This window comes from Centrocercus urophasianus, unplaced genomic scaffold, assembly GCF_019232065.1.
Source record: "Centrocercus urophasianus isolate 14NV4802_14NV808 unplaced genomic scaffold, USGS_Curo_1.0 seq_50, whole genome shotgun sequence".
NCBI lineage: Eukaryota > Metazoa > Chordata > Aves > Galliformes > Phasianidae > Centrocercus > Centrocercus urophasianus.
This window is the reverse complement of record NW_024885089.1, coordinates 1,267,962-1,291,634: the sequence shown is the minus strand read 5'-3', so window position 1 is coordinate 1,291,634 and position 23,673 is coordinate 1,267,962. Positions and strand designations below refer to the sequence as shown.

The following is a 23,673-nucleotide window of genomic DNA, read 5'->3' as shown; positions in this document are numbered from 1 at the left end:
AATGTTTCAACCCGGACTTGGCTCAGTAAAAAAAAAAAATCTCAATTTCTACATAGTGCAAAGCGTTTTTCTATCCTAACAGATTCTCTTGATTTTCTTTTCCTGCTCCAACTGGTGTAAGCTCAGCCAGTGGTGGGCTGGTCTGTTTTATTGGAATTCCCTAGAGGAATGCAGCTGATTTTGTTCCCTCTGCAACTGAAAAGTAACACAAGCTGCGTTTATCAGTGTGATGCCCAGACCCTTCCAGGTGTGATCAGGTCACAGCCTTGCTAGTTTGTCCCAGTGGAGAAAGTTCTTGAACTTGTAATTGGTATCAAGGACCTGCTGATTGCTAGCTAAAAACAGGCACCAAGCTGCGTGGCTGCCTTGCACCACCCCAGGGCTTTTGCAAGGATCCCAAATAGGGTAGCAAAGCACTGGCAGAAGAATGCACGGAGTGCCAGGTGAGCGTGGCTCTGTGTTGTGTGAGCAGGAGGAGAGGGTGGGATGGGAGTGGACTCCAAGAGGGCTGTTCCTTGGACAACTGGTGTGACTCCATTGCGTGTCTTTCAGAGAGGGCATGCACCAACCACTGTGGACCCCTTGCCTTCTTGTTGCAAGCAAGGATCTCCTGAAGGGATGCTGGAGCAGGAGTCTGCTGTGCAGGTAGAAGGGGGGAAGGGGCGCGTTTGTTGCGTTGCAGCGAGCCTCAGGCCCTACGAAGGGCCTGGAGCTGCTGTCACCAGAATTCATCTCTCACTTCAGTTCCATCTCAGTGTCCCCCATTTTGGGACCTGTGCCCCAGCCAAGGTCTGCAGCAACCAATGAGCTGTTTGGGCTCTGCGCAGCACAAACCGAGAGAACCAGCGTGGTTCAGGCCACAGGATTATTTCATTTTGCCTTGTATTTCTGAAGCTCCATCTTCCCTTCTGCTGTTTGAAGAACAGGGCTCACGTAAGCGGGCTCCTCCCTGTTTACAGCTCAGGGGCATGTTTATGAAGCACGCCTCAGGTGCAACATAGGCTGAGTGCTTGCGTGCAGGGCAGCTGTAATCTTCCAGCTGCAGGCAGGGAGATTACCTCCCTGGGAGGGAAAGTGCCTCCTGCCACTCCAGCAGACACATGTGAGTGGAGATGATAGGGTTCACTCCTGCTGATAACGCTTCCAGTCTGGCTGCTCACACAATTTATTTGGCTGCAGCATTCAGCATCAGTGAGCTGATCAGACCTGCAGACCCTGGCTGCCCAGGGTGAGCTGACTCTCCTGCAGCAATGCCATGTTTGCATTACTTGAGGGTGAGTACTTGGGCAAGTCTCTGCCATGGTCAGGGGCTTGCTGGGCTGCACTAGGGGGAGAGGAATCAGGTCTGTTCGAAGAGGGGTGTTTTTATTTGCTTTGGTTTTGTGGTGTTTGTTTGTTTTGTTGTTATTATTATTTTATTTTGGGGGCTTTTGGTTTTTTTTTTTTACATTCAGGAGTTCAGGTGCATCCAGGCCACTTAAATAGTTTTATGTCTGCCCCAGACAAAATGGGCCCTTGTCCCCAAATGGGCCTTGGAATGGTAGAAGGGGTTTACTGCCCTTCTTAGGCTGCTGGAAGCTTGCCTAAGGTCATGCTGGGATTCAGCAATGGAGTCTGGCATTAAATCCAGAATTCCTAAGCCCCCCTGGTATTGTGCTCACCTTGTCTTTCTTGCTGCTGCTTTTGTTGAGAGATGGGGGTGCCCTCAAGTGAGGGCTGTTAGGGGTTTTTTTCTTTGTTTTCCTCTCAGTGGTACATGTTGATTTCTATGCTATCACCTTCCTTATTTCACCCACACGAAGCTCTGGGACAGGTGCACAGGATGACGTTTCTCTCTAGGCATAGTGCTCTATTAGCTCTGCTGAGGAGCAGGTGGCTGTGCTGCCACAGCTTTTGCTTGCATGTCCTCACTGGGGATAAGTTGGCAACAATCTATTTCCAGGCTGTGCTTCAGGTACTTTCCTGTCAATGCTTTCTTCCCTGCATGGCTTCTGGAGGCTACACTGAGCTCAGGCAGCCTGGCTGCACACTGCTAGTAGTGAATCTGCAACCATGCACATGTGCTGCGATCCTTCACAGCGTCTCCATCCTAGCAGGAAGCCTCATCCTCAGCACTTTTGCTCATGGAAGCAGGTGTGGGCTGGCCCTGCTGAAGCAGAGGTAGAAAAGATCAGCCAGAAGAGATTGCAGACATTAGGAACAGTTGATTCAAAACACTAGCAAAGAGAGAGAATTTTTTTCCATAAGGCACTGAGTCAGACCTTGGTGGCACCTTCTGGCTTCTGCTGCGTGCAATGGCACTGCACAGAGCCTGAGGCAGGCTGGAAGCTGGTTTGCAGGATGTGCCTCAGTCCCTCAAAGCATGTCCCTGTCTTCCCTTGTACTGATGTTGTCTGTTGCACGTATTGCCTGAGCCATGGCACGGCTGGGGAAGGCAGTGCAGTAGGAAAGCAGGAGATAAAAAGCAGTCACAGTGCTGCTGCATCTCTCACAGCTGTAAATCCTATTGTGTTGTAAGAAGAGGTGTAGCTCCTGAGTGACATGCACCGGTGTATTGTCTTCAGTCACAGTCTGTGTATTTTCTGACGAGGTAAAAATAGCTTTTCTTTTTCAGGCTGTGCAGAGAGCAGAGGCTCCTGCTAACATCAAAGGAGTGTGACAGCTTTCCCCTGGATGCGCCTTGCCCCAGCTGGCAGGAGCCTTCGCTGTGCTAATTCTTGCTTTGCTTTGGCTCTGTGCAGAGGAACAATGTCCTGGTCTTCAGCTCCCTATTCCTCTGTCCAGTCCCTGCTGCTGGACTTCAGCACTGTACTTCATTGACAAGAGGTAGTTTGCAAATTTCAGAAAAGGTCTTGACGTTACTGCTTAGAAACTCCATTATTACTATCTGGGAAATGACAGGCAGGCAGACTTTCATAGAACCAGGGGATCCTTATCAGAAAGGATCAGTTCACTATGCAGGGGCAGCTCCCTAATACTTGCTCATTGCAGATTAAGGAGAGATCCGTCTCCTCACACAGTCCTGTACCCCTTCTAGCTTCAGCATCTAGCAAAGGGGATGTGAGGTGGGAGGAAAGGGACCAGTTGTCTACATCTGAACATGCTCAGCAGAGACAGAGTTAATTTGGCCCTGAACTACACCACCAGTGACAGGCCAGAACAACCCTGTCCCATTCAGAGTGCATAAAAACAGGCTTTCCAAATGCTAATTAGTTGTGATACTGTAAGGATGGAGGACTGTGCCTAACGGCCCGATGACTGCAACTGCACCTGAAAACGTGCCCCCACTTTACTAACTTCAAAGCTCAAAAACTAATTGAAGAGTTGCCTCCCTTCTCAGAAACCTGACGGGGACCCTCCTCCTTTACTTTGGGATTTCTGCTCTGCCACTTGTGCCAAATTCTCTTCCAGCATTAACAGCCCCTTGATGCAGGAACTTGTGCAGGTCTTTCATTTCTGCATTATTTGATTCTCTTGCCGCCAGATCATAGTGCCATGTGCACCCCTGCGTTCTCATGACTGGGGATCACTGCTGCTATCAGCACTATCAGCCATGGCCTCTGGTGTTCTGTGCCTTGGGGAGGCCTGGGGTATTGTGAAATCTCCACTCAGCAACAATGAGCATGGACAAAGGTTTTGCTCAAGGTGATGCATGAAAGGACAGCAAAATCACTTAGCAAATGGTTTCCAGAGATGACCTCTTGATGCCTTCGTTCTCGTAAGTTCTACTAAGAACTGCAGACCTCTCCTAAATCACGTGCGCAGGAGTGAAGATGGTGGGAGGGTAGAATTTGGGTATATGGATTTATCCTTTCATCTGATGAGCTCTTCCCAGTGTTCTTGCTTTTCTCTTTCATCTGAGTTTGCAGTATGTGCCTGGCAGTCTCTTCTCTGTGCTGCTCTGGCTGCCTGCCTGAGGCTTCGCTCCTGTGGCCTCTCTGGAGATGCTGTGCACTATTAAATGCTTTCTTCCACCAGGAAGGCTGAAACTTGCTGGTAGGTTTTGTTTCCACTGCAGGGACCACCCGTGTCAAGCTTCTGTGAACGTAGATAGAGGAGAAAGTTCCTGCTGATCAGATGGTGTGGTTTCTGTTTCTGGGCATTCCAAGTTGAATCCAATTCAACTTCCCTTATCTTTTTAGAGAGACCCCAGGGGCCATCTCTAAATGCACTTAATCTGCCTTTAGTTTATTTCCAGAACTGACATATTCTTCTCATCTGAGGAGAAAGGATCACCATTAGCACCTGCTGACCTGGGCATTTGATGTCTGCAGGGTAGGGAGAACATGGAGAGCTCTGGCCTGAAAAAAGTCCTTAGGCTGAGAACTGCTTAAAGTAAGGCACTACATTGTTCTCTCTGTTGGAAACAATACCTCAAAGTTGAGGACCATGCCTGCTGTTGGACATATGCCCACAAGAGCAAAGAAATGTCAAAGCAAACTAAAGGCCATTGCAAGGGTTGTTGTACTTCCTTCCCAGCTGGCAGTGCTGACAGTGCCCTGGTACTAACAGCTGACAGTGACTGGGTCATCTGCTGGGATGTGGTCTGGACCTTTTATGCACTGTCTGGGTAGGATGCCCTCTGTAACACATGGCCACAGTGCAGGAGTCAGGCTTGCATCTCCCTGTTGCTGCTGGGGCTCTGTGCATTGCTGGAGCATTGTGTGCTACCTTACACAATTTGTCTGTCCTTGCTGGACCTCCATGAGCACTTGGCAGCCTGACACCAGGCGGGGGGGAGTGCATCTGCTTAGCAGGGTCAGAAGACCCCTTGGGGGATCCCCAGGTAGGGCCTTGCCCTTAGCAGCAGCATCTGCCTCTTCTGTTACTATTTCTCTGCTGTTCACGAACTGCTTGCTCATCCTGGTTTTCAAGATGCCTCCACTGGCTTCACTCCTAATGCATACCAGGGAAAAAGTGGCACATATTGCTCCAGAGGTGGGGTTTCAGGAGCATTAGAGCAGTGGAGCTGCAAATGCCACTAAGTGTGCAGGGCAGGAGTTGCTGGCAGGAGAACGTGGCTTCCAAAGAATACAGCAGTGGCAAAAGTTTGAAGATGCAGTTATCTTTAGTGATAAACTCATGAGATAGAAACCTGTGCAGTGGTGTAGTTGCTTTGAAGACCTCTGCTACAGAGCACACACAGAAAGCTTTTCTTGTAGCAAAGCCTGCTGTCTGAGCCTCCTCAGTGGCAATGATTTTCAGTAGCTTGGCCTGGAAGAAAGCAAATTGATAAAGGCCCAGGCATGGTGCACACATGGAGCAGTGTAGCAGCATGCATATGTGCCTTTTGCCAGTCTGAAACAGCAGGACAATTTTCTTCCTTCCTCATGGCCCAGAAACCACCATGAGAGCAGCGTGAGCCTCTGAACTCATTTGCTCTTGGGAATCATCAACATGCCACATTTAACAGCCTCTACACAGGGTGTTCCTGATGAACATGGCCCCCGTCCATAGAAAGAGGCAATGCTGAGACCCTTCTTTATCAATAATTTGCAGAAGGAGCTCCTCCCTAGGTGGGAGTAAGAGTGATGGCACTGCCAGAAAAGATTAGAGAAGACTTTGACTGTGTGCAGGAGACAAATAGAGCAAGATTAGCAAAATCCAGCCTGAACCTCTGGCTTGGCAAAACATCCCTTTGCATATTGCCTTAGCTCACAGCTACAGTGCAAGGAGCTTGGTCAGACCCAGGCTTCTGTTGGAGTGAAGGAGCAATCATCAGGCTGTGGTGACACTCTGTGAATAAGGACTAAGAAAGTCTCCCATCAAGGCTGGAAAAGAGAAATAATTTGACTGTTGCCTGAAAGAAGAGAAACTGAAGGAGAAGCACAGCTGCACTGAGCTGTGCTTTTCACTTTAGAAGGTCTTGGAGCATTTTGCAAATTCCAGATCTAGGAAGTGCTGGAAGCTGCATCCTGCCACTTCACAGCTTGAAGATCCCCAAGTGTATGGAACACGACGCCTATACGTGGGGCTTAGTTGTGTGAAAGGTACTCAAATAAGCAAGTTTACCTCCTCAGCTTGGAGTAACTCTTTCCTGAAAAATGGCTGGGAAAGAGAAGGAAAATGGAGAGAAACACTGCAAGCTGCCAAAAAAAAAATTAAAAAAAGGAAAGTAAAACCACTGGGGGCATTCTTTTTCATCTGGAAGCAACTGCTGTATATCCTAGGGCAGGCAGATAGCAAGCAACTGTGGGTGCAGGCAGCAGTATGAGCACAAATGCCAAGCGAGTGCACGCAGTGTGTCTGTGCTGCACTTTGTGCTTAGCTGTGGATGGCGAGTGTGCAATGTGTGTGCCTGCCTTAAGGAGCATTTGTGTTGTGCTGCCTGGGATGTGCATGCATCTTTTTGATATGCATACGTACTTACGCCCATGGAGTCTCTGCATTTCTTGCTGTTCCCTTTTGTTGAAAAAGGAGATGGCATTGACCCAATCTATGCTTTAGTTCCTTGGCTAATCTCATGCTGTCAGGCTGCCTGTGACACCCCAGAGTAATCAGCTGTTGTGAAAGAGTACAACCGAATGCCAGGTAGGCAGTCCCAGTGTACGCAGGGACTTTAAGAGGAGAATATGGCTGCAGATATCTGTCGTCTGCTTTTGCTGTCTGAGCTGTGTCTCCATCCCATGGCTGCCAGTGCCCGGCACCCATCAGTTCTCTGGTTCTGGGAAGCAGAAGGGCAGTCGTTCTGCAGCATCCACACCTCAGCCATGTGCAAGGGCCCTCCACCCCTCTCCTCCAGGGTAGTGTTACCTGCAAGATGCTCCTCAGCATGTCTGTGGGGCTGCTCCTCTCTGCTCTTCTCGAGGTAGTCCCTGCAGCTCTGACTGTTCTCTGTGCTTGGCAGCAAGCATCTGCTTTCCACAGGCATCTTGCTATTAAATATCCTGTCTGACACAGTAATGGAAAGAAAACGAACAAATTCCATTAGTGGCTGGCGATCCCTGCAGGTTCTGCGTTGGGGCGAGGAGGGAGTTGGTATTTTTAGAGAGAATGCAATGCAACTTACTGGCTCTCTTAAAGCTGGGGAGTAGATAACCAAGGAGGGGAAGAGGGGACACCGGGCTCAGGTTTCAGCTGAAGTGCTGGACTATGGCAGCACGAAAGGGCAAGTCTGGTCCAGACGTGGCTGTGAGTATACAATGCGCTTCTCCTTCATGCCCAAAGAGACCTCTGCTTTGCTTCTCTGCTTGCTTCTTGCCTGTGGTCTCTGCTGCTGGGTGTACCAGGGTTTTGGAAGTGCTTCGCTGCTGGAGCGTGTCAAGTTTTACCATATTAATCTTTGCAGCTCCATGCGTGTCCTGTGGGTGGGATCCCAGGTCTGGCTGAGCTGTGCTTTGAACTTCCAAGGGGGTTGCTGTTGTAGGTCTGTGCTGAAGCTGCCATGCCTGCAGCGTAGCTGAGGGCTCGACCTGAGATGCAGAAGTTTCCAGCAAGAGCTGGAGTTAGAAAAGCCCTTTGCACTTAACCATTTCTTGGAGCTATCGGCGTTTCCTGCTCACCCTAGACAGCATGCAGGGCTCTGAGTGCAAATGTGCACTTCTAAGGGCAGCACCAGCACCGTGCTCTGCCTTTCCCAGCAGATCAGCCTGAATGAGCAGAGTGCACCCAGGCATCGTGTTGACTCTCCAACGCACCTGCAGCCCTCCGTGAAGCTGGCAGCCTAGCTTCAAATGTGGGGGCTCCTCCCAGGCAGACCGGGTTGTGCTGCGAAGCAGCAGCTTGTGGTGCCAGCTGGCAGAGCAGGGCATGCCAGCTGCACGTGTTTCCCTGCGTGCAGAGACTGCGCCGGCACGGGGCATGGCGATGCTGCCCTCCACTGCCCGTCCCTCTGTCCTGGGCAGGGCTGCAGCATTTGCACTGCTGGGGGCTGGGACACCCATCTGCAGGCCTTCTTTCTGCAGGGGTAGCAAGAGAGTGGGCCCTGTGCTGGGCTGTGTTTCTCTGGGTAGGAGGATGAGGGAAGGATGGAGGAAAGCAGGAGGCAGCTGAGCAGTGCTGCTTCCATCTCTGAGCTGGAATGACCGAGGCTGGTAAGACAGGAGCTCTGAACACTTCACCTGCACCATTCTGCCTGGGTCTGCTGCCAAGGCTCTGTTGCTTTCAGTGCTGGCCCCACGAGCTTGATGACCCCAGGGCTGTGGGAACTGGAGGGCTGAGGCTGGCAGGATGTGTGCTCACATAGCACAGGAGGTCTCTTGGACAATCCCAGCGTGAGTGGTAAGAAAGGGGCTCTGATTTTCTAGTGGAGCCAAGGACAGAGGAGTGTGTCCTGCTGCTTTGCCATGGATGTCTCATGGCTCTGTGCTGTGGACAGCCCTTTGGGCTAGACCTACCAGGCAGGTGCCAGTTCATAGGTAGAGCCACACAGAGCTCTCACTGCATTTCCACCTTGTTCTCCAGCTTCTGGTGAGCCATCCCATTGTCTTCATTTGCTGCCTTAATAGTGTTATACAAATTATTGCTGTGCCTTGCCTGGGGTGGTGACACTGCCTTGCTGTGACTTTCCTGGCTGCAATGTGCACAGTTGGGGTTGTCGCCACTGCCAGTGTGACTCCTGTACTGGTTTCTGGAGGACAGCAGAGGCAGGCACAACCAACTCTGCAGTATATTGTCCATTGCTGATCTCTCAGCCAGGACAGAAAGCATTTCCTGTGCCTAGAAAGGCTGCAGCAATCCTGTCAGAGCACCTTCCCAGTCCTACCAGCACTGCTCAGATCCATACATCTCTCCTCCCTGGCCTGGCCAAAGGCTTTTCTTCCCTTAAGCCTCACTCCCAGCCCTGCCTTGTCCTGTTTGATGAGGACCATCTCTGCCTGCCTGGCCTCTTTCCCACCGGGTCTCTGTAGCCAAGCACTGGGATGATCCCATATTGCTGACGGTAGAGCACGAAGTATGATGCCAAACCTCATGCTGTTTGTTTTTTTCCCCAAGGCTGATGCTGCGACCAGTTTTCTGAGAGCTGCAAGATCTGGGAATCTGGACAAAGCCTTGGATCATCTCAGGAATGGGGTAGATATTAACACCTGTAATCAGGTAGGTGAAACCCACGAGGTTTCTGGTATCACCGCTAGCTTATGTGAAAATTGCCATGCTGTGGCTCCCCAAGGTTGAGGTGACAGTCACTCTGTCCCTTCCTTATTCTGCTCCGTGGGAGAGGAACAGAGAAAGGCTCCAGGGAGTTTGTTTAGCCTTGATCCTGGTACAGAGCAGACCGTAAGTGGGCAGAGCAAGTTTAAAAATGGTGGGAAGTGTTTAAAAACAGGGGATGTTTGCAGAACGCCAGTGTGGTGCCTCAGGAGGTGCTGTTCAGGTGGAGCCCCTTCTAACACAGAGCAGGGACAGCTCTGCCCCTGGAAAGGAAAGCTGCAGGCACAGAGGAATGGTTTGCACATAACTGACAGAACATTTTGTTACCTGTGCAGCTGCCAAATGCATCGACTCAGCCTGAATCAGGGTAGGTGCTGCAGGGAGGGACACAAGGGACTTGGGCTGAGCTGGGGGACAGACAGGCAGACGGCACTGTCAGCTGCTTTCCAGAGCATCAGTGATGCTGGGGAGGCTGACTTGGCAGGTAGCACAAGCGGATGTTCCTCTGGTTCAGTATCAAGTTTCCAAACCAAGCGTGGTTCAGACCCATCAATCTATGCACTGCAGTGGCCGGTGCATTGCTGCAGACATTTTCCCCCAGGAAATGTTGCTGTCTCCTTTTCTTTTCTGACTGACAGTGCTGTGCAGATATGCTGGATTTCTGCTGGCAGCTGGGGCATGTTGCACCTTGTTTTCTCCTCCCTAGGATGCTAGAGGAGGCTTGGGGAAAGCTCATGAGGTGCCCATTTTATTCCTCATTCCCAATTATTGTCAGCGCATAACCGGCATCCAGGTGTTCCTGTCCTGGGGTTGTGTGGGCAAGGACAGGATTGAAACCAGAGGGGTGTTGTGGGGAGAAGAAATAGAAAATGTTGTGTTTCAGTCCATTGAAGATGAAATAGTTTTCAATTTCTTCCCCACAAGGGGCAATCCCCATTTGCTGGGAGCAGTCCTGCTTCCAGCCAGATTCCTGCAGCCAATGAGGGGGTTTAACATCCTGCTGGGGAGCACGTGGCTGCAGCAGAATGAGGTGCTCCTTTCAGTGGTGCCTTTGCACTGGTTCCTGCCATCTCCCTGAGGTTAGATGGCACTTTAGGGTTTCCTTCTGAGGAATATCAGACCTGTGGGAAAGGTCCAACCTCACATGTCCTGTATAGAATAAGGAGGGATATATGTGGTCAGACCTATCCCACAGGCCCTGTATTCTTACACAAGTGCAGAGACCTTGACATGCCATCTGATCTTCATCCTGCCATCTTCTTCATGGTTGCCATCTGCATCAGTATCCTTCTTGTGTTCTGAATCCATGCATGCTGTCCTCACCAATGAGGAGTTGGAGCTGAGGAGAAGCAGAGCTGAGCTGGCTGCCAGAACCCAGCAGTCATGGTTGCGTGGGCAGGAATCTTTTCTGGGTCACAACCCAGGGCAGGGTCCACTCAGGGTACAGCAACACGAAGGAGCATTTTTCTGCAGAGCTGAGTTTGTTGCATTGGCAGCAGCACCCAAGGCTTCTGGGAAGCATTTGCAGTTGGTGAGGGAGTGCAGCACTGCTCAGATGAAGTGCATCCTATGGCGGTTTTGGGTCAGAAGAGCCGTCAAACACCAGAGCAAACCTGCAAAACAACCTGCATTGTTCCTGAGGCAGAAATATCGATGGGCCTCTGGGAAACAGCCTTCAGTAAACATTGTGCTTATCGCTGTAAGGATGGAGAATAACGATTCCTCAATGGCTTTCAGCTTTCAAAAGGTTATTTATGAATCCTTTGCGTAAGAGGACATATGTGCGAGGGGAGCAGCTGAGTATTCATGATTTTGTCCTCCCTGCATCTTGTTGCATGGGTATAACAGAGAAAAAGCATGTGCTGTATCTGTGGCTCTCACCCAGCTGGTGAGCTCTCAAGATGTGGGTGCAGAGCCGTGCAGCTGTGCCCTGGTCCAAGAGCTGCAGCATTCTTGCTTCTTTTTCCCTTGGCAGCCATCCCCTTGTGCTTGGAGCTCCAGGAGATGCTGGAGCTGGTATGCTGAGATAGCCTGTAGGCTTGCTATCTGTGCATACATGAGAGGTAGAAAAGAGTCTGTGATCTTGGAAGGCTGCTGAATTGAGCAAGAGAGAAGTGGAAGACCTTTTTGTGCTATGATAAACCCCCTCTGGAAGCTGTTGTGAGTTTAACTGGGATGTTGAAGGCTACAACTGGAGCTTGCCCTGGCATGTTCTGCTCCCCTACCTGTATTCAGATGGGGATGAAGCAATCCTGCAAAGTGACCTTCCAGCACCCTCCATAAGCCAAAGCAGATGGCTGGGGGGTGGAGTGCTTGGGCAGCATTGTGTGCTTCTGGGGAGCTGGCAGCTCTTTGCCACATGAGAGCTGCACAGGGGTGAGTAAGCACAGTGCATCCATCTGGGAGAAGTGCGGCACTTTTCCCTTGTGGAGGGAAAAAAAAAAAGTGCCATTTGAAATGGCCTGCAAATATTTAACCTCTCTGCCAGTAAATATCTCAGCCCTTTTGTTCACATCTGGGAAGTTGGAAATAATGGAACATAAGCTTTCTCAACTGCCTCTGGGGTGCTGGCAGGCCTAACCCCCCACTTTTGACAGCACAAGGATATTCCAAGGGTGTTCTTCAGGGGCTGTGCTCCCTTTGCTCCTGGGACTGTGGTTTCATATGTAGCTTGGAAAAGGAGGGCTGAACTGGGGCACCCGTAGCAGTGTTCCCAAGCGGTCACCTGAACTGTTCAAGAGCTTCCTGGATCTGACAGAGCTGAGCAGCTGCACAACCAGTGCTTCCCCAGAGTCTCTGCTGCAGCTCAGTACTGGAGGAGCAAAGCAGCCCCGGTGCTGAGCATGGGCTGTGGGATGGAATTGGCAGGGTCAGCCTGCAAGGCCACACTTACACAGCGTGTGCATCCTCACTTTGGGCCATCCAGGGGGCTTTGGCTGTGACAGGTGTGGCTGTGGGCAGGAGATCTGAGGGAGCCCTGGGAAGTCACTGGAGCGGAGATGGGAGCTGACAACAGGAGTGCGTCATGAGCAAGGAGAGCTCAAACGGTGCCTGTGAAGCCATGCACACCCACTGTGCCATGGTGACACCCATCTATAGGAACTAGTCCACGAGGGCTGCATGTCACAGGGAAACCTCCAGCATTAGTCAGCAGCTCAGTGCACGGGGCTGCATGCAGCGTGAAGCCAAGTGTTCAGGGCTCAAAGGCAGAGCAGTGACTTCTGCTCCTGGCAGCCAGCACCTCCTTGAGTACACAGCAAGCACCCGCAGCCAGGTCCATAGAGAAGCTCCAGGGTGGTTCCCAGAGATCATCAGTCTCATCCTGTGATTAATGCCCCCTCTTTGTGCCCTGCAGAATGGGCTGAACGCCTTGCACCTGGCGTCCAAGGAAGGCCACGCGAAAATGGTGGTGGAGCTTCTGCACAAGGAGATTGTTTTGGAGACCACGACCAAGGTGAGAACAAAGGAGTCTGGTCACATTCCTCAGTCGTTGCTCTACAGCCTGCCATTGCTGGCGCTCCATAAATAATGCATAGTTCTCTCCCTGCATCATCATGCAGAGGTGTGGCTCTCTCTCTCTGTGACAAAGGCATGAGCCAGCAGGACTGGACAACCAGCAGCCTCTGGTAGTGTGTGGATGGCTGTGGAAGCTGCAGTGGCTGGCATGTCACCTCTGTGCCCTAGCAAGGCTTGGGATGCAGAGCAGAGCCTGATGTCCTGCCCTCACCACCCCAGGGCACACACAGGAGGGAGAATGTGTCTTTCAGTCTGCTTCTCCCTGAGCTCCACTGGGAAGCCTTGGCTCCCGTGCTCTGTGCTTTTGCCTGAGGTCTGTCAGCTCAGCGCTCCCTTCTCCCTTCTCCTGCTCACCTCCTGGTGCTGGAGATATGCAGAGCCTGACAATACGCAGAACTTTGGCTGCCAGTGACCTCGTAAGAAATATGAAGTCACCCTCTTCCTTAGCCAGCAAATGTGTCTGTAGCAGGAATGGGGTGCAGAGCACGGCCCTACCGCCTTGCACTGGCCAGGATGGCAGCAGCCCTTTTCACACCTGTGTTAGTATGCACATCTGGCCTGTCTTTTTCCCTGAGTGCTGCCCTGTGATGATGTCTTTCAGAAGGGAAACACAGCCCTGCACATCGCTGCCCTCGCTGGACAGCAGGACGTCGTCCGGGAACTGGTGAACTATGGGGCCAATGTCAATGCTCAGTCTCAGGTACAGTGATCCAGGCTGGGGTAGGCAAAGCTCCAACATGTGTGTGGTGATGTCCATGTGGTGAGAGCTGCATCCAGCAAGGGCTCTGCAGTAGCCTTTTAGTGTCTCTTTGGTCCTGTTCAGGGACAAGGGTGGCTTTGCCCGATCTCTGAAGGACCACAAGTCTGTGAGTGATGGGGAAATAAGTTTGGGGGTGGAGATGGTGACTGTCTGGTCTGTGGAGATGGTGAGGAGATGGTCTGTGTCTGGTGGGAGTCCATGGCAGCACACACACAAGCACGCAGAACTCTTCCTGGCAGAACTCATGAAAGGTGCTCCCTGACAATGAACCGGGGGTGTGGGTGTTCATAGAATGGCTTAGGTTGCAGGGGACCTTGAAGATCATCTAATTCCAACCCCCCTGCCATGGACAGGGTTGCAGAGCACTAGATCAGGCTACTCAGCATCCCATCCAACCTGACCTTGAATGCATCCAGAAGTGAGGTATCCACAGCCTCTCTAGGAAACCTGTTCCATTGCCTCACCATTCTCTGAGCAAAAAAAATTCTTCCTAGCATCTATCCTAAATTTCCCCTCTTTTAGTTTAAAGACATTTCTCCTGTCCTACCACTGTCAGACTGTGTAAAAAGTCAGTCCCCCTCTTACTTGTAAGCTTGGTGGGGTGCAGCTCTTCAAGGAGCTGGAGGAAGGGTTGTGTTGATGTGTATGGCTCTGTTTGCAGAAGGGATTCACACCACTCTACATGGCAGCACAGGAAAACCACCTGGAAGTTGTCAAGTTCCTGCTGGAAAATGGAGCCAACCAGAACGTAGCCACAGAGGTACGATCCTTGGGGAGAACTCCGCAGCTCTACTTGTTGAGGCTGCGCCAGGGGCTGCCGTGGCTTCTTGGCTCTCCCCACTCACCTGCCTCTCCTTGGCAGGATGGCTTCACACCGCTAGCTGTGGCTCTGCAGCAGGGTCATGAGAATGTGGTTGCTCACCTTATCAACTATGGGACAAAGGGTAAGGTCCGCCTGCCCGCCCTGCACATCGCAGCTCGCAACGATGACACCCGCACAGCCGCCGTGCTGCTGCAGAATGACCCCAATGCTGACGTCCTCTCCAAGGTGCGTGGCTCTCCCACCCTGTCCCTGCCAGCTTTCCTACCTCCCAGGGGGAACAGCAGCTTGGTATGCTGTATATATCCATCCTTTCGGCAGGGAGCATGTATCTGGCTGGGCTGATCCCCCTTCTTTCCCCTAGACTGGATTTACGCCCTTGCACATTGCAGCCCACTATGAGAATCTCAGTGTGGCCCAACTCTTGCTGAATCGTGGAGCCAGTGTCAACTTCACACCCCAGGTGAGTGCCATGTGGGGTGGCTGCTATGGCATCCACAGCTTTCAGTCACGGGTGGGCATGTGCTTGCCTCTCACCTGTCCATCCTTGCAAAGGAATTTAGCCTTCCACTGCCCTCTGTCCCTTGTTTGCCCCGTGCTTCCTGGCAGCCCTGCAAGGAAAAGAGGAGGGGTTGCTTCCTGTAACAAGCTGTCCTTCCTTCTGCCAGAATGGGATCACTCCTTTGCACATAGCCTCCCGACGAGGCAACATCATCATGGTGCGGCTGCTGCTGGACCGTGGGGCCCAGATAGAGACAAGGACCAAGGTGAGACCCTTTCTAAACCACTGGCAACTGCATGGGCCATCTCTGTCTCCATTCTTCCTGTGTCCAGGGAGCACTGATGCAATGCTCTCCTCAGTCCATACCTTGGGAATGTCATGCTAGGGCATGAGCACAGTCCCTGATGTCCTAAGGGGGTGGACCGGGTTTTTTAGTGGTGTGTGTTCAGGTTGAGAGAAAGCTGCATGGGTGGTGGGCTGAGCCTGGGGGCTGAGAGCAGAATCAGTTTTGATCTTATTCTGCAAACAAGTCCCAAGTTTCTTTTCCTTTCTGGTCTGGGGTGCCTTGCCTTTCCCTGTCCTTGCTGAGCCTCTGAACCCTTCTCTCTCCCCAGGATGAGTTGACGCCTCTCCACTGTGCAGCTCGCAATGGACATGTGCGAATTGCAGAGATCCTACTGGACCATGGTGCTCCCATTCAAGCCAAAACAAAGGTGCCTGTGGGACTGCGCTCAGTGTCACAAATTGCATGCGTTTGCTGGATGCTCTCTGTAGCTGGGCCAGGGTCGAACTTTTGGCCCTCAAGAGGCAAAGAGCTTCCTGATCCTTCTGCTCAAAGCTATGGCAGGGAGCAGGGCTGGGTGGGATGCCCAGTGCCCTCCACTCAGCCCTAAGGCTCCGCTCCCCGCTCACAGAACGGTCTGTCACCGATCCACATGGCAGCACAGGGTGATCACCTGGACTGTGTGCGCCTACTCCTGCAGTACAGTGCTGAGATAGACGACATCACCCTGGACCACCTGACACCACTGCATGTAGCCGCGCACTGTGGCCACCACCGTGTGGCTAAACTGCTGGTGGAGAAGGGAGCCAAGCCCAACTCCAGAGCCCTGGTGAGCCAGGAGGGGTGGGCAAGAAAAGGATAAATGGGCTGGGAGTGGAGAAAGAAAAAAGCAGCAGAAGAGGGAATGTGCTTGCAGTTGACTGATGGTCATTCTGTCTGTAGAATGGCTTCACGCCTCTCCACATCGCCTGCAAGAAGAACCACATTCGGGTGATGGAATTGCTTCTGAAGACAGGAGCCTCCATTGATGCTGTCACGGAGGTGGGTGAGCTGCAGCCCAGCCCCAGCTCTTCTGTTATTGCCCATGCACAGCAGGGCTGGGTCACTGCTGCCCTGCTGCCCCCCAGCATCTTCTTCCTTGTGGCTGGGGAGAACTGCAGCTCAAGACCCACTGTGCGGGTGGCATCCGCTGCCTGTTTCCTGCAGGGCAGAAGTTCTGTGCATTGCTGTCGGCTCAGCTAGGGGCTCCCAGAGGCTGAGAGAATGGGGGGATTACCTCTGTGTCAGGCCATTCAACATGACTCTTTGCTGCTTTCTCTCCACAGTCTGGCTTGACCCCCTTGCATGTGGCTGCCTTCATGGGGCATTTGCCCATCGTCAAAACCCTGCTGCAGCGTGGAGCATCTCCTAATGTGTCCAATGTGGTGAGTGCTGGCCTGGCTGGAGCCATTGGGGCTCACTGTGGTGGGGTGTAGTGGAGGAGCTGCACCCTGCTTTCTTTGTTCCTGGGCAATGGGTGACATGTCCCCTCCTGTGGCCTCACCGCTTTATTCTGTCCATGGTGCAGAAAGTGGAGACTCCCCTGCACATGGCAGCCAGAGCTGGGCACATGGATGTGGCCAAGTATCTGCTGCAGAACAAAGCCAAAGTCAACGCCAAGGCCAAGGTAGGCAGGAGCTCCCATGTGCTCATCCAGTGCTGAGTTCTTTGCTCTCACCTGTCCAGGCCCCTGTGGTGAGGGGTTGTGAAGCAGCAGGAGTGCTGCAAGGAAGCAGCGAGTCCAAGCCCGCGAGCAATAGCTTCTCTGCCTCCCTTACAGGATGACCAGACTCCTCTGCACTGTGCTACACGCATTGGCCACACCAGTATGGTCCGACTTCTGCTGGAGAACAGTGCCAACCCCAACCTGGCCACCACAGCAGGGCACACGCCTCTGCACATCACTGCCAGAGAGGGGCATGTAGACACAGCCTTGGCCCTGCTAGAAAAGGGAGCCTCTCAGACTTGTATGACCAAGGTAGGCTGCTGGCATGCTGTGGAAAGATGGCTGGCAGGGCTGGCAGGACAGTGTCCCCATCCCAGAAGGGACAGCCTCCTGTGCTGCAGTGTGCATCTGCATTCTCCTCATCATCCCCTTACACCCAGTGATGGGCTGCCTATCTCCTCAGAAAGGATTTACCCCTCTCCACGTTGCAGCCAAGTATGGGAAGGTGGATGTGGCAGAGCTGCTGCTGGTGCATGATGCTCACCCCAATGCAGCGGGGAAGGTGAGGGTTGTTCTAGGGCTGTGAGAGAGGTGAGTATGGGCTGAGACTCTATCTCACTGCTCCGTGCCCTCTTCCCTTCTCTAGAACGGCCTGACCCCATTGCACGTAGCTGTGTACCACAACAACCTGGAGATCGTCAAGCTCCTGCTTCCCAAGGGAAGCTCTCCACACAGCTCAGCCTGGGTAAGGCTGGATGGGATCCCTGGGGTGGGAGGATGGTGTGTGCCCAGTACCCTCCAGCCAAGGCTGACAGTGCCCCGTGCTGTGTCACCCCTCAATTCTTGACACCTGCCAGTCCCACCATAGCTCCCACACCTGCTGCTTGTGCCCATGGGGATGCTGAGCACTCACCCTGTTCCAGCAGAATAGCTTTAAGGGATATTCCCTGTTGGCAGCCTACTGGCTGTTGCTTGGGGATGTGTTTCCATGGCAAGCCCTGCTGAGCAGTGCTGCGGTCTGGCAGTTTGGGAAACCACACATGAATGTTTCCATGCAGCTGGGAAGCTGTGAAGGCAAAAAATCCAGCAGTTTGTGAGCATCCTGCGCTCTGGCAGAGCACGAGGAGCCTTTCCTCATGGATCAGCCCAGCAGAATTGGTTTTCACATTGTTTGCAAAAGCTGCAGCATCTCGGCAGACAAGTGGCTGCTGGTGCTACCTCCCCTCTTCCCCCGTGCATCTGCTGGCAGGGCTGCTGGGCTGGCAGCAGAGCAGCTGGTGCTGGTGCCGATCTCCCCTTGGTCTGCGTCACAGCAGCCTGCGTCATCACAGGCACAGGGCGTCTGCTTCTCTGCTGGCAAATGACAGCACAAGCAGTGCTCAAGGCCATGCAGCCTCTGCCTGAATACTAATCCTGTATGTTGTGGGTTCTGCCCCACACCTCTACCAGGCAGTCCTAGTAGTGCCTGCCTGTCCTGACTCTTGCAGCCCCAAGTGGCCGCATGCTAGAAACTCATGTAAAGAAAACCCCAGGACAGCTGACACTAATCAGACCTGAAGCAGGTGGTCTTGGAGCCTCCTCACTGTCTTGATTAGGGAAGCAGGATTGGCTCCAGTGGTAGGATTAGTTGCTGTCAGGGAGATGGTTTGAGTGTGAGCTTGTGTCCCTGAGACCTGGAAGCAGCCTGACAGGGCAGAGTTGGCCTGGAGAGATGGGGTGGAACTTCCTGTCCAGGCAGATCTGCTCAGTGGGTGCTGAGAGCTGCATTGGTCCCTTCCCACAGAACGGATACACCCCTCTGCACATTGCTGCCAAGCAGAATCAGATGGAGGTGGCCAGCAGCTTGCTGCAGTATGGTGCTTCTGCAAATGCAGAGTCTGTTCAGGGAGTCACCCCTCTGCACCTGGCTTCTCAGGAGGGGCATACAGACATGGTAGCACTGCTTTTCTCCAAGCAAGCCAATGGAAACTTAGGCAACAAGGTATGTTGTGCTAGTGCTTCCTGCCAGGCTGGCAGGCAGTAGCAGATCCAGTGCCTCCCTGCATTCAAATAGCAGTGCCTTGGCTATAACATAACGTTGGGCAGTTTGCTGTATTTACAACCCAACTTGCTCTCTCTGCTGGTCGAGCTGCAGTACTTCTCTTGTGCATGTGACATGCTCTTTTTGCAGAGTGGCCTGACTCCTCTCCATCTTGTGGCCCAAGAGGGGCATGTACCAGTTGCTGACGTTCTGGTGAAACACGGAGTCACAGTGGACGCAACAACAAGGGTAAAGTAGTGCATTGGCCATGGCTGGGGTGAAAAACACTTGGGAACTACCTCTACATACCCCATCCTTCAGCTGTTGGGGCTGGCCCATGTAGTTCAACAAAACCAACAAAACAGTACCCAAGCCAGAAGGCCCAGGAGCAGTGCTGACAGCGCTCTGAGACCTGATCTTGTCTTTCAGATGGGCTACACCCCGCTGCACGTAGCCAGCCACTATGGGAACATCAAATTGGTGAAGTTTCTGCTGCAGCACCAGGCTGATGTCAATGCTAAAACTAAGGTACAGTGATGCTCTGTGCTAAAAGGACCCTGGGGAACAGTGTGCAGGTTGATGGGAAAGGTTTTGTGCCACTACAACCCCTATACCTTGCTCCAAGTCCTCCTGTTTCCATGGCTGGAAGCTGTTGTAGCACCCCTGGGGCGCACTATGGATCCTATACAGCCCTTTACTAACCACAGAAAGCAGGATGCAGCCCATGTGAAGCCTCGTGTGAAGCTTTGGGGGGCATTTGCGGGGCAGCATTCCCCAAAGCTGATGCATCAGTCTCTATTCTCCCTACAGCTTGGCTACACGCCCCTGCACCAGGCAGCGCAGCAGGGCCACACGGACGTGGTGACCCTGCTGCTGAAGCACGGTGCCTCTCCCAACGAGATCAGCACGGTGAGTAGGGCAAACTGCCTGCATTTCCTCATTGTGTGACATGCTTGGGCACATGCCTGGGTTCCCTTACGTCCTCTCCCCTTGCACAGAATGGCACCACTCCGCTGGCCATCGCGAAGCGCCTCGGTTACATTTCCGTCACAGATGTGCTCAAGATTGTCACAGAAGAGACCAGCATCCCAGTAAGCTTCTGGGCACGGGACTGGCTGGGTGCAGAATCCTGTGGAGAAGGGTTGGGGTCTGTGAGCTAAGTGAGGGTCTGCCAGCCTTGGCCCCAGGCAGTTCAGGGTGTGGGCTGCCAAAGAGCAGCTTGAGTGCCCAGGCATGTGGAGAGGGGCTGTGGGTGGCTGTGGGTTGTGTGCTGTCTTGCTCTGACTGCCCTCTGCTCCACAGCCAGTCAGTGACAAGTACCGCATGAGCTTCCCAGAGACTGTGGATGAGATTTTGGATGTGTCAGAGGATGAAGGTGAGAGGCTGGAGCTGGGTCATGCCCTTAGAAGTCTGCTAGCAGCCCCGGGGATGGGCACAGGGTGGGGAGCTGCCTGGCCCCACTGGGGTCTCGCAACAAGGAAACAGAAGCCCAGCAGCCACCTCCTGGCTTGGTCTTCCCCTGTGCTGTGCAGGAGGGTGGTGCCCAGACCTGAGGATGGTGTGCAGAGAGAACTTGGGCACTCTGAGCACCGCACCATGCCTTGCTCCCTGGGTGGTACCAGCCCACAGCCCGCCTGAAGCTGGTTTGCTCCTACCCCCTCCCACCAAGACCTCACTTTTGCCTCTTCTTACTTTGCAGGCACTGCTCATGTCACAGTAATGGGTATGAAATTTGTCCCTGTGCCCCAGCTCAATGGCCCATTTCACCCCATGGCCACTAACCATCCGCACGCCTCCTCCATCTGCTGATCCTTGCTGCTGGGCTGGTGCTACCCAGCACAGGCCCTGCCATCCTGCCCTGCCCATCTGCGTCCATGCTGCTTGCTGTGGTGTGACTGCATGAAGGGGACTATCCCCGAGCAGAGGGAGCCCTGGCTGTCATCAGCCTTGCTCCCAGCAGCAGGAGCCTGCTCCTGTTGTAAGCCCTGGAGCCTGCCCACAGCCAGCCCGTGCCACTCTGGCCTTGGTGGTATGAAGTGGAGCACTGGAAGGTCCCTGTGCTGCTCACCACTCTGGCTCTCCCTGCATTGGGAGGTGCTGGGCTCCTTCCAGCAGGGCTCTAGCATGAGCTCAGCCCCGGTGGATTCCTTAGCAGGTGTTAATTGGGTGGCAGGTGAGGATGGTTCGGCTCATGCCTCCAGACATGTGTGGGTGAACATGGTGGCCTTGGTGAGTCCTTTCTATGGCCCCAGCCCCACCTAGTGGTGGGGGGCCCCAGCAGGCTTGGCTCTGTGCTTGAGTGTTGTGAGGTTTGGGTTGGCTGGCTCCTAACAGATGCCACAGCTCCTGCCACACTAACAGCCCAGGCTTCTGGCAGAGGGAAGAGCCTTCCCACTGCTGAGACCCAGGGAATGAATGCGTGTGGTGGGAGCAGGGATGGGAGTAAAGCTGGGCAGCTGTGCTCCCTTGTCCTGCTGCCTCTGTGTGCTGATCCAGCTCTTGGTTTCAGAGGAGGAGCTGATCGCACCGAAACCCAGAACACCTGAACCCAGGGAGCAGGAGGTCAAGAGGGAGATGCTGGAGTTTGTGACCGTGACAACACTGGAGCAAACGTATGAGACACTGGATGGTGGGGAGGGAGTGGGAACAGGGCATGGGCCAGCCTGGTACTGGGGTGGGATGCCAGCAGGGCAGGGACAGCTGCAGGCATTGGGTACCAGCAGATCAAGCATGTCTGTGGGCAAGGATCTCTGGGTCCTGCTGTGCCTTGGGGGTGGCTGGAGCCTGGGGGGCCCTGACCTGTTGCTGCAGTGGCTGTCACTGTTCTCTCCTGCCAGGGAGGAGTCTGTAGCTGTCCCACAGGTCCCCTGCGTGCCCCCTGAGACTGTGGTGACCAGGGCAGAGGAGCCTGAGCAGGTGGGATCTGTGGAGACTGAAGCTGAGCAAGGCAGCCTGCTGCACGCACCCTCGGTGTCCCCACAGGAGGTGAGTGTGACACAGTTCTAGTATATTTCTTGTTGGGGGAATATCCCTCCTCTGTCAGCCCAGAGCCAAAACGTTGGGGGTGGAGGGGATGGGTTGATGGTACAGGGCTGCCAAGGCAGAATGCAGGAGTGCAGAGGGTTGAGCAGACCCAGCACCACCAGACATGACCTTATGCCCATTGGGACTCTTCCCTGCTTTTGCACAGCCCTCCAAGGAGTTCGATGAGGACTCCTTGATTCCCAGCAGCCCGGCCACCGAGACCTCAGACAACATCAGCCCCGTGGCCAGCCCCGTTCACACAGGGTAAGTCCCTGCCCAAGGCAGCACTGTGTGTGTGAGCTGGCTGCAGGGCACTGCTTGCCTATGCCTCTGCCCGCTGCAGGTTCCTGGTGAGCTTCATGGTGGATGCACGCGGCGGCTCCATGCGGGGCAGCCGGCACCACGGGCTGCGTGTGGTCATCCCACCCCGTGCCTGTGCTGCACCCACCCGCATCACTTGCCGCCTGGTGAAGCCTCAGAAGCTGCCTGCACCCCCACCATTGGCTGAGGAGGAGGGCCTGGCGAGCCGCATCATTGCACTGGGACCCGCTGGCGCCCAGTTCCTCAGGTGAGCATGGAAGGGAATGGGGCCATCCCTTGGGCTAGGGACAGATCTGGGCTCCTCTAGGGGCTGTTGCTGGCTGTCCGTGGGGATTCTGTGCAGGAGATGTCCTAGCTTTGGCCAGGCGCAGCATAATGCTGGGGTGGGCCTTTGCAGCATGGTGTAAGCATGCCTCCTCCCTTATCTGCAGCCCCGTCATCGTGGAGATTCCTCACTTTGCCTCCTACGGACGAGGGGACCGTGAGCTGGTGGTGTTACGCAGTGAGAATGGCTCTGTCTGGAAGGAACACCGCAACCGTTATGAGGAGAGTTACATGGACCAACTGCTCAATGGCATGGATGAGGGTGAGCGTGCCAGGCTGGGGGCTTGACACTCCAGCCAGAACTGCAGCTGTCCTGGGAATGGCCAGCACTGGGAGGTGGTGGTATGGAACCGAGTGTGGCATGGTTGGTGCAGCCAAAGAGGAGGTAGATGTCATGGGTTTGGTTTGTGGAGGAGCACTGATGACTGTGCTGCACTTGCAGAGCTGGAGAGCCAAGAGGAGCTGGAGAAGAAGAGGGTCTGCCGCATCATCACCACTGACTTTCCTCTCTACTTCGTGGTCATGTCCCGGATTTGCCAGGACTGTGACATGATTGGCCCCGAGGGAGGGTGCTTGAAAAGCACACTGGTGCCCATGGTGCAGGCCACCTTCCCAGACACCGCTGTCACCAAGAAAGTGAGGCTGGCTCTGCAGGTGAGGTGCTGAAGAGCCTGGTCTGGAGACCAGCAGGCAGGAAAAGGCAGCTTATTCAGCTGCACCCCAGCACTGCAGAGAGCTGGCCCCCATCACCCCACTTGTGCTGCCCACAGGCGCAGCCCGTGCCTGATGAGCTGGTGACCAAGCTGCTGGGGAACCAGGCAACCTTCAGCCCCATCGTCACAGTGGAGCCTCGCCGGAGGAAGTTCCACCGCCCCATTGGCCTCCGCATCCCTCTGCCCCCATCCTGGAAGGATAATCCCAGAGACAGTGGCGAGGGTGACACCACCAGCCTGCGCCTGCTCTGCTCTGTGATAGGTGAGGCCAGGTGCTTGAGTGGGCTGGTAACAGGATGAGCCGAGGTGGGATGCAGCTTTGGAAGCCAAGGATAGGTTGCACAGTCCAGCAGGGAGAGCAGATCCGCTGCAGCGAGAAAGCAATGTGCTTAATCCTGCTTTCTGCTGCTGCAGGAGGGACAGCACAAGCTCAGTGGGAAGACATCACAGGCACCACGAAGCTGGTCTATGAAAAGGAGTGCGCTAACTTTACCACCAATGTGTCTGCCAGGTGAGTCATGGCTGAGCATGTAATTGAATGGGATTCTTGTCCTGGGGAAGATCCCTGCCCTGGAGGGGTTTTCCACACTTGGAG

At 53.9% G+C, this 23,673-nt stretch overlaps 1 protein-coding gene across 5 annotated transcripts in view; it reads left to right on the top strand.

Annotated features, from left to right (window-relative positions):
• Positions 1–552: 552 nt before the first annotated feature.
• ANK1 (ankyrin 1) overlaps positions 553–23,673 on the top strand; it is a 32,692-nt gene continuing 9,571 nt past the window's right edge. For 3 of the 5 annotated variants that reach the window (XM_042835182.1, XM_042835181.1, XM_042835178.1), the window contains exons 1-31: positions 553–645; positions 8,935–9,036; positions 12,446–12,544; positions 13,208–13,306; positions 14,028–14,126; positions 14,229–14,414; positions 14,551–14,649; positions 14,855–14,953; positions 15,303–15,401; positions 15,603–15,800; positions 15,914–16,012; positions 16,297–16,395; positions 16,539–16,637; positions 16,791–16,988; positions 17,140–17,238; positions 17,323–17,421; positions 18,460–18,657; positions 18,847–18,945; positions 19,126–19,224; positions 19,507–19,605; positions 19,695–19,787; positions 19,999–20,071; positions 20,396–20,419; positions 21,206–21,308; positions 21,534–21,681; positions 21,887–21,984; positions 22,064–22,288; positions 22,473–22,627; positions 22,808–23,019; positions 23,136–23,340; positions 23,493–23,589. In XM_042835182.1, the coding sequence (XP_042691116.1) occupies positions 619–645; positions 8,935–9,036; positions 12,446–12,544; positions 13,208–13,306; positions 14,028–14,126; positions 14,229–14,414; positions 14,551–14,649; positions 14,855–14,953; positions 15,303–15,401; positions 15,603–15,800; positions 15,914–16,012; positions 16,297–16,395; positions 16,539–16,637; positions 16,791–16,988; positions 17,140–17,238; positions 17,323–17,421; positions 18,460–18,657; positions 18,847–18,945; positions 19,126–19,224; positions 19,507–19,605; positions 19,695–19,787; positions 19,999–20,071; positions 20,396–20,419; positions 21,206–21,308; positions 21,534–21,681; positions 21,887–21,984; positions 22,064–22,288; positions 22,473–22,627; positions 22,808–23,019; positions 23,136–23,340; positions 23,493–23,589 (3,728 nt within the window). In that variant the 5' untranslated portion in view covers positions 553–618. Of the gene's footprint in view, positions 646–1,164; positions 1,275–8,934; positions 9,037–12,445; positions 12,545–13,207; positions 13,307–14,027; positions 14,127–14,228; positions 14,415–14,550; positions 14,650–14,854; positions 14,954–15,302; positions 15,402–15,602; positions 15,801–15,913; positions 16,013–16,296; positions 16,396–16,538; positions 16,638–16,790; positions 16,989–17,139; positions 17,239–17,322; positions 17,422–18,459; positions 18,658–18,846; positions 18,946–19,125; positions 19,225–19,506; positions 19,606–19,694; positions 19,788–19,998; positions 20,072–20,395; positions 20,420–21,205; positions 21,309–21,533; positions 21,682–21,886; positions 21,985–22,063; positions 22,289–22,472; positions 22,628–22,807; positions 23,020–23,135; positions 23,341–23,492; positions 23,590–23,673 lie in introns of those variants that run through there. The other 2 variants (XM_042835179.1, XM_042835180.1) reach the window with 2 other exon arrangements.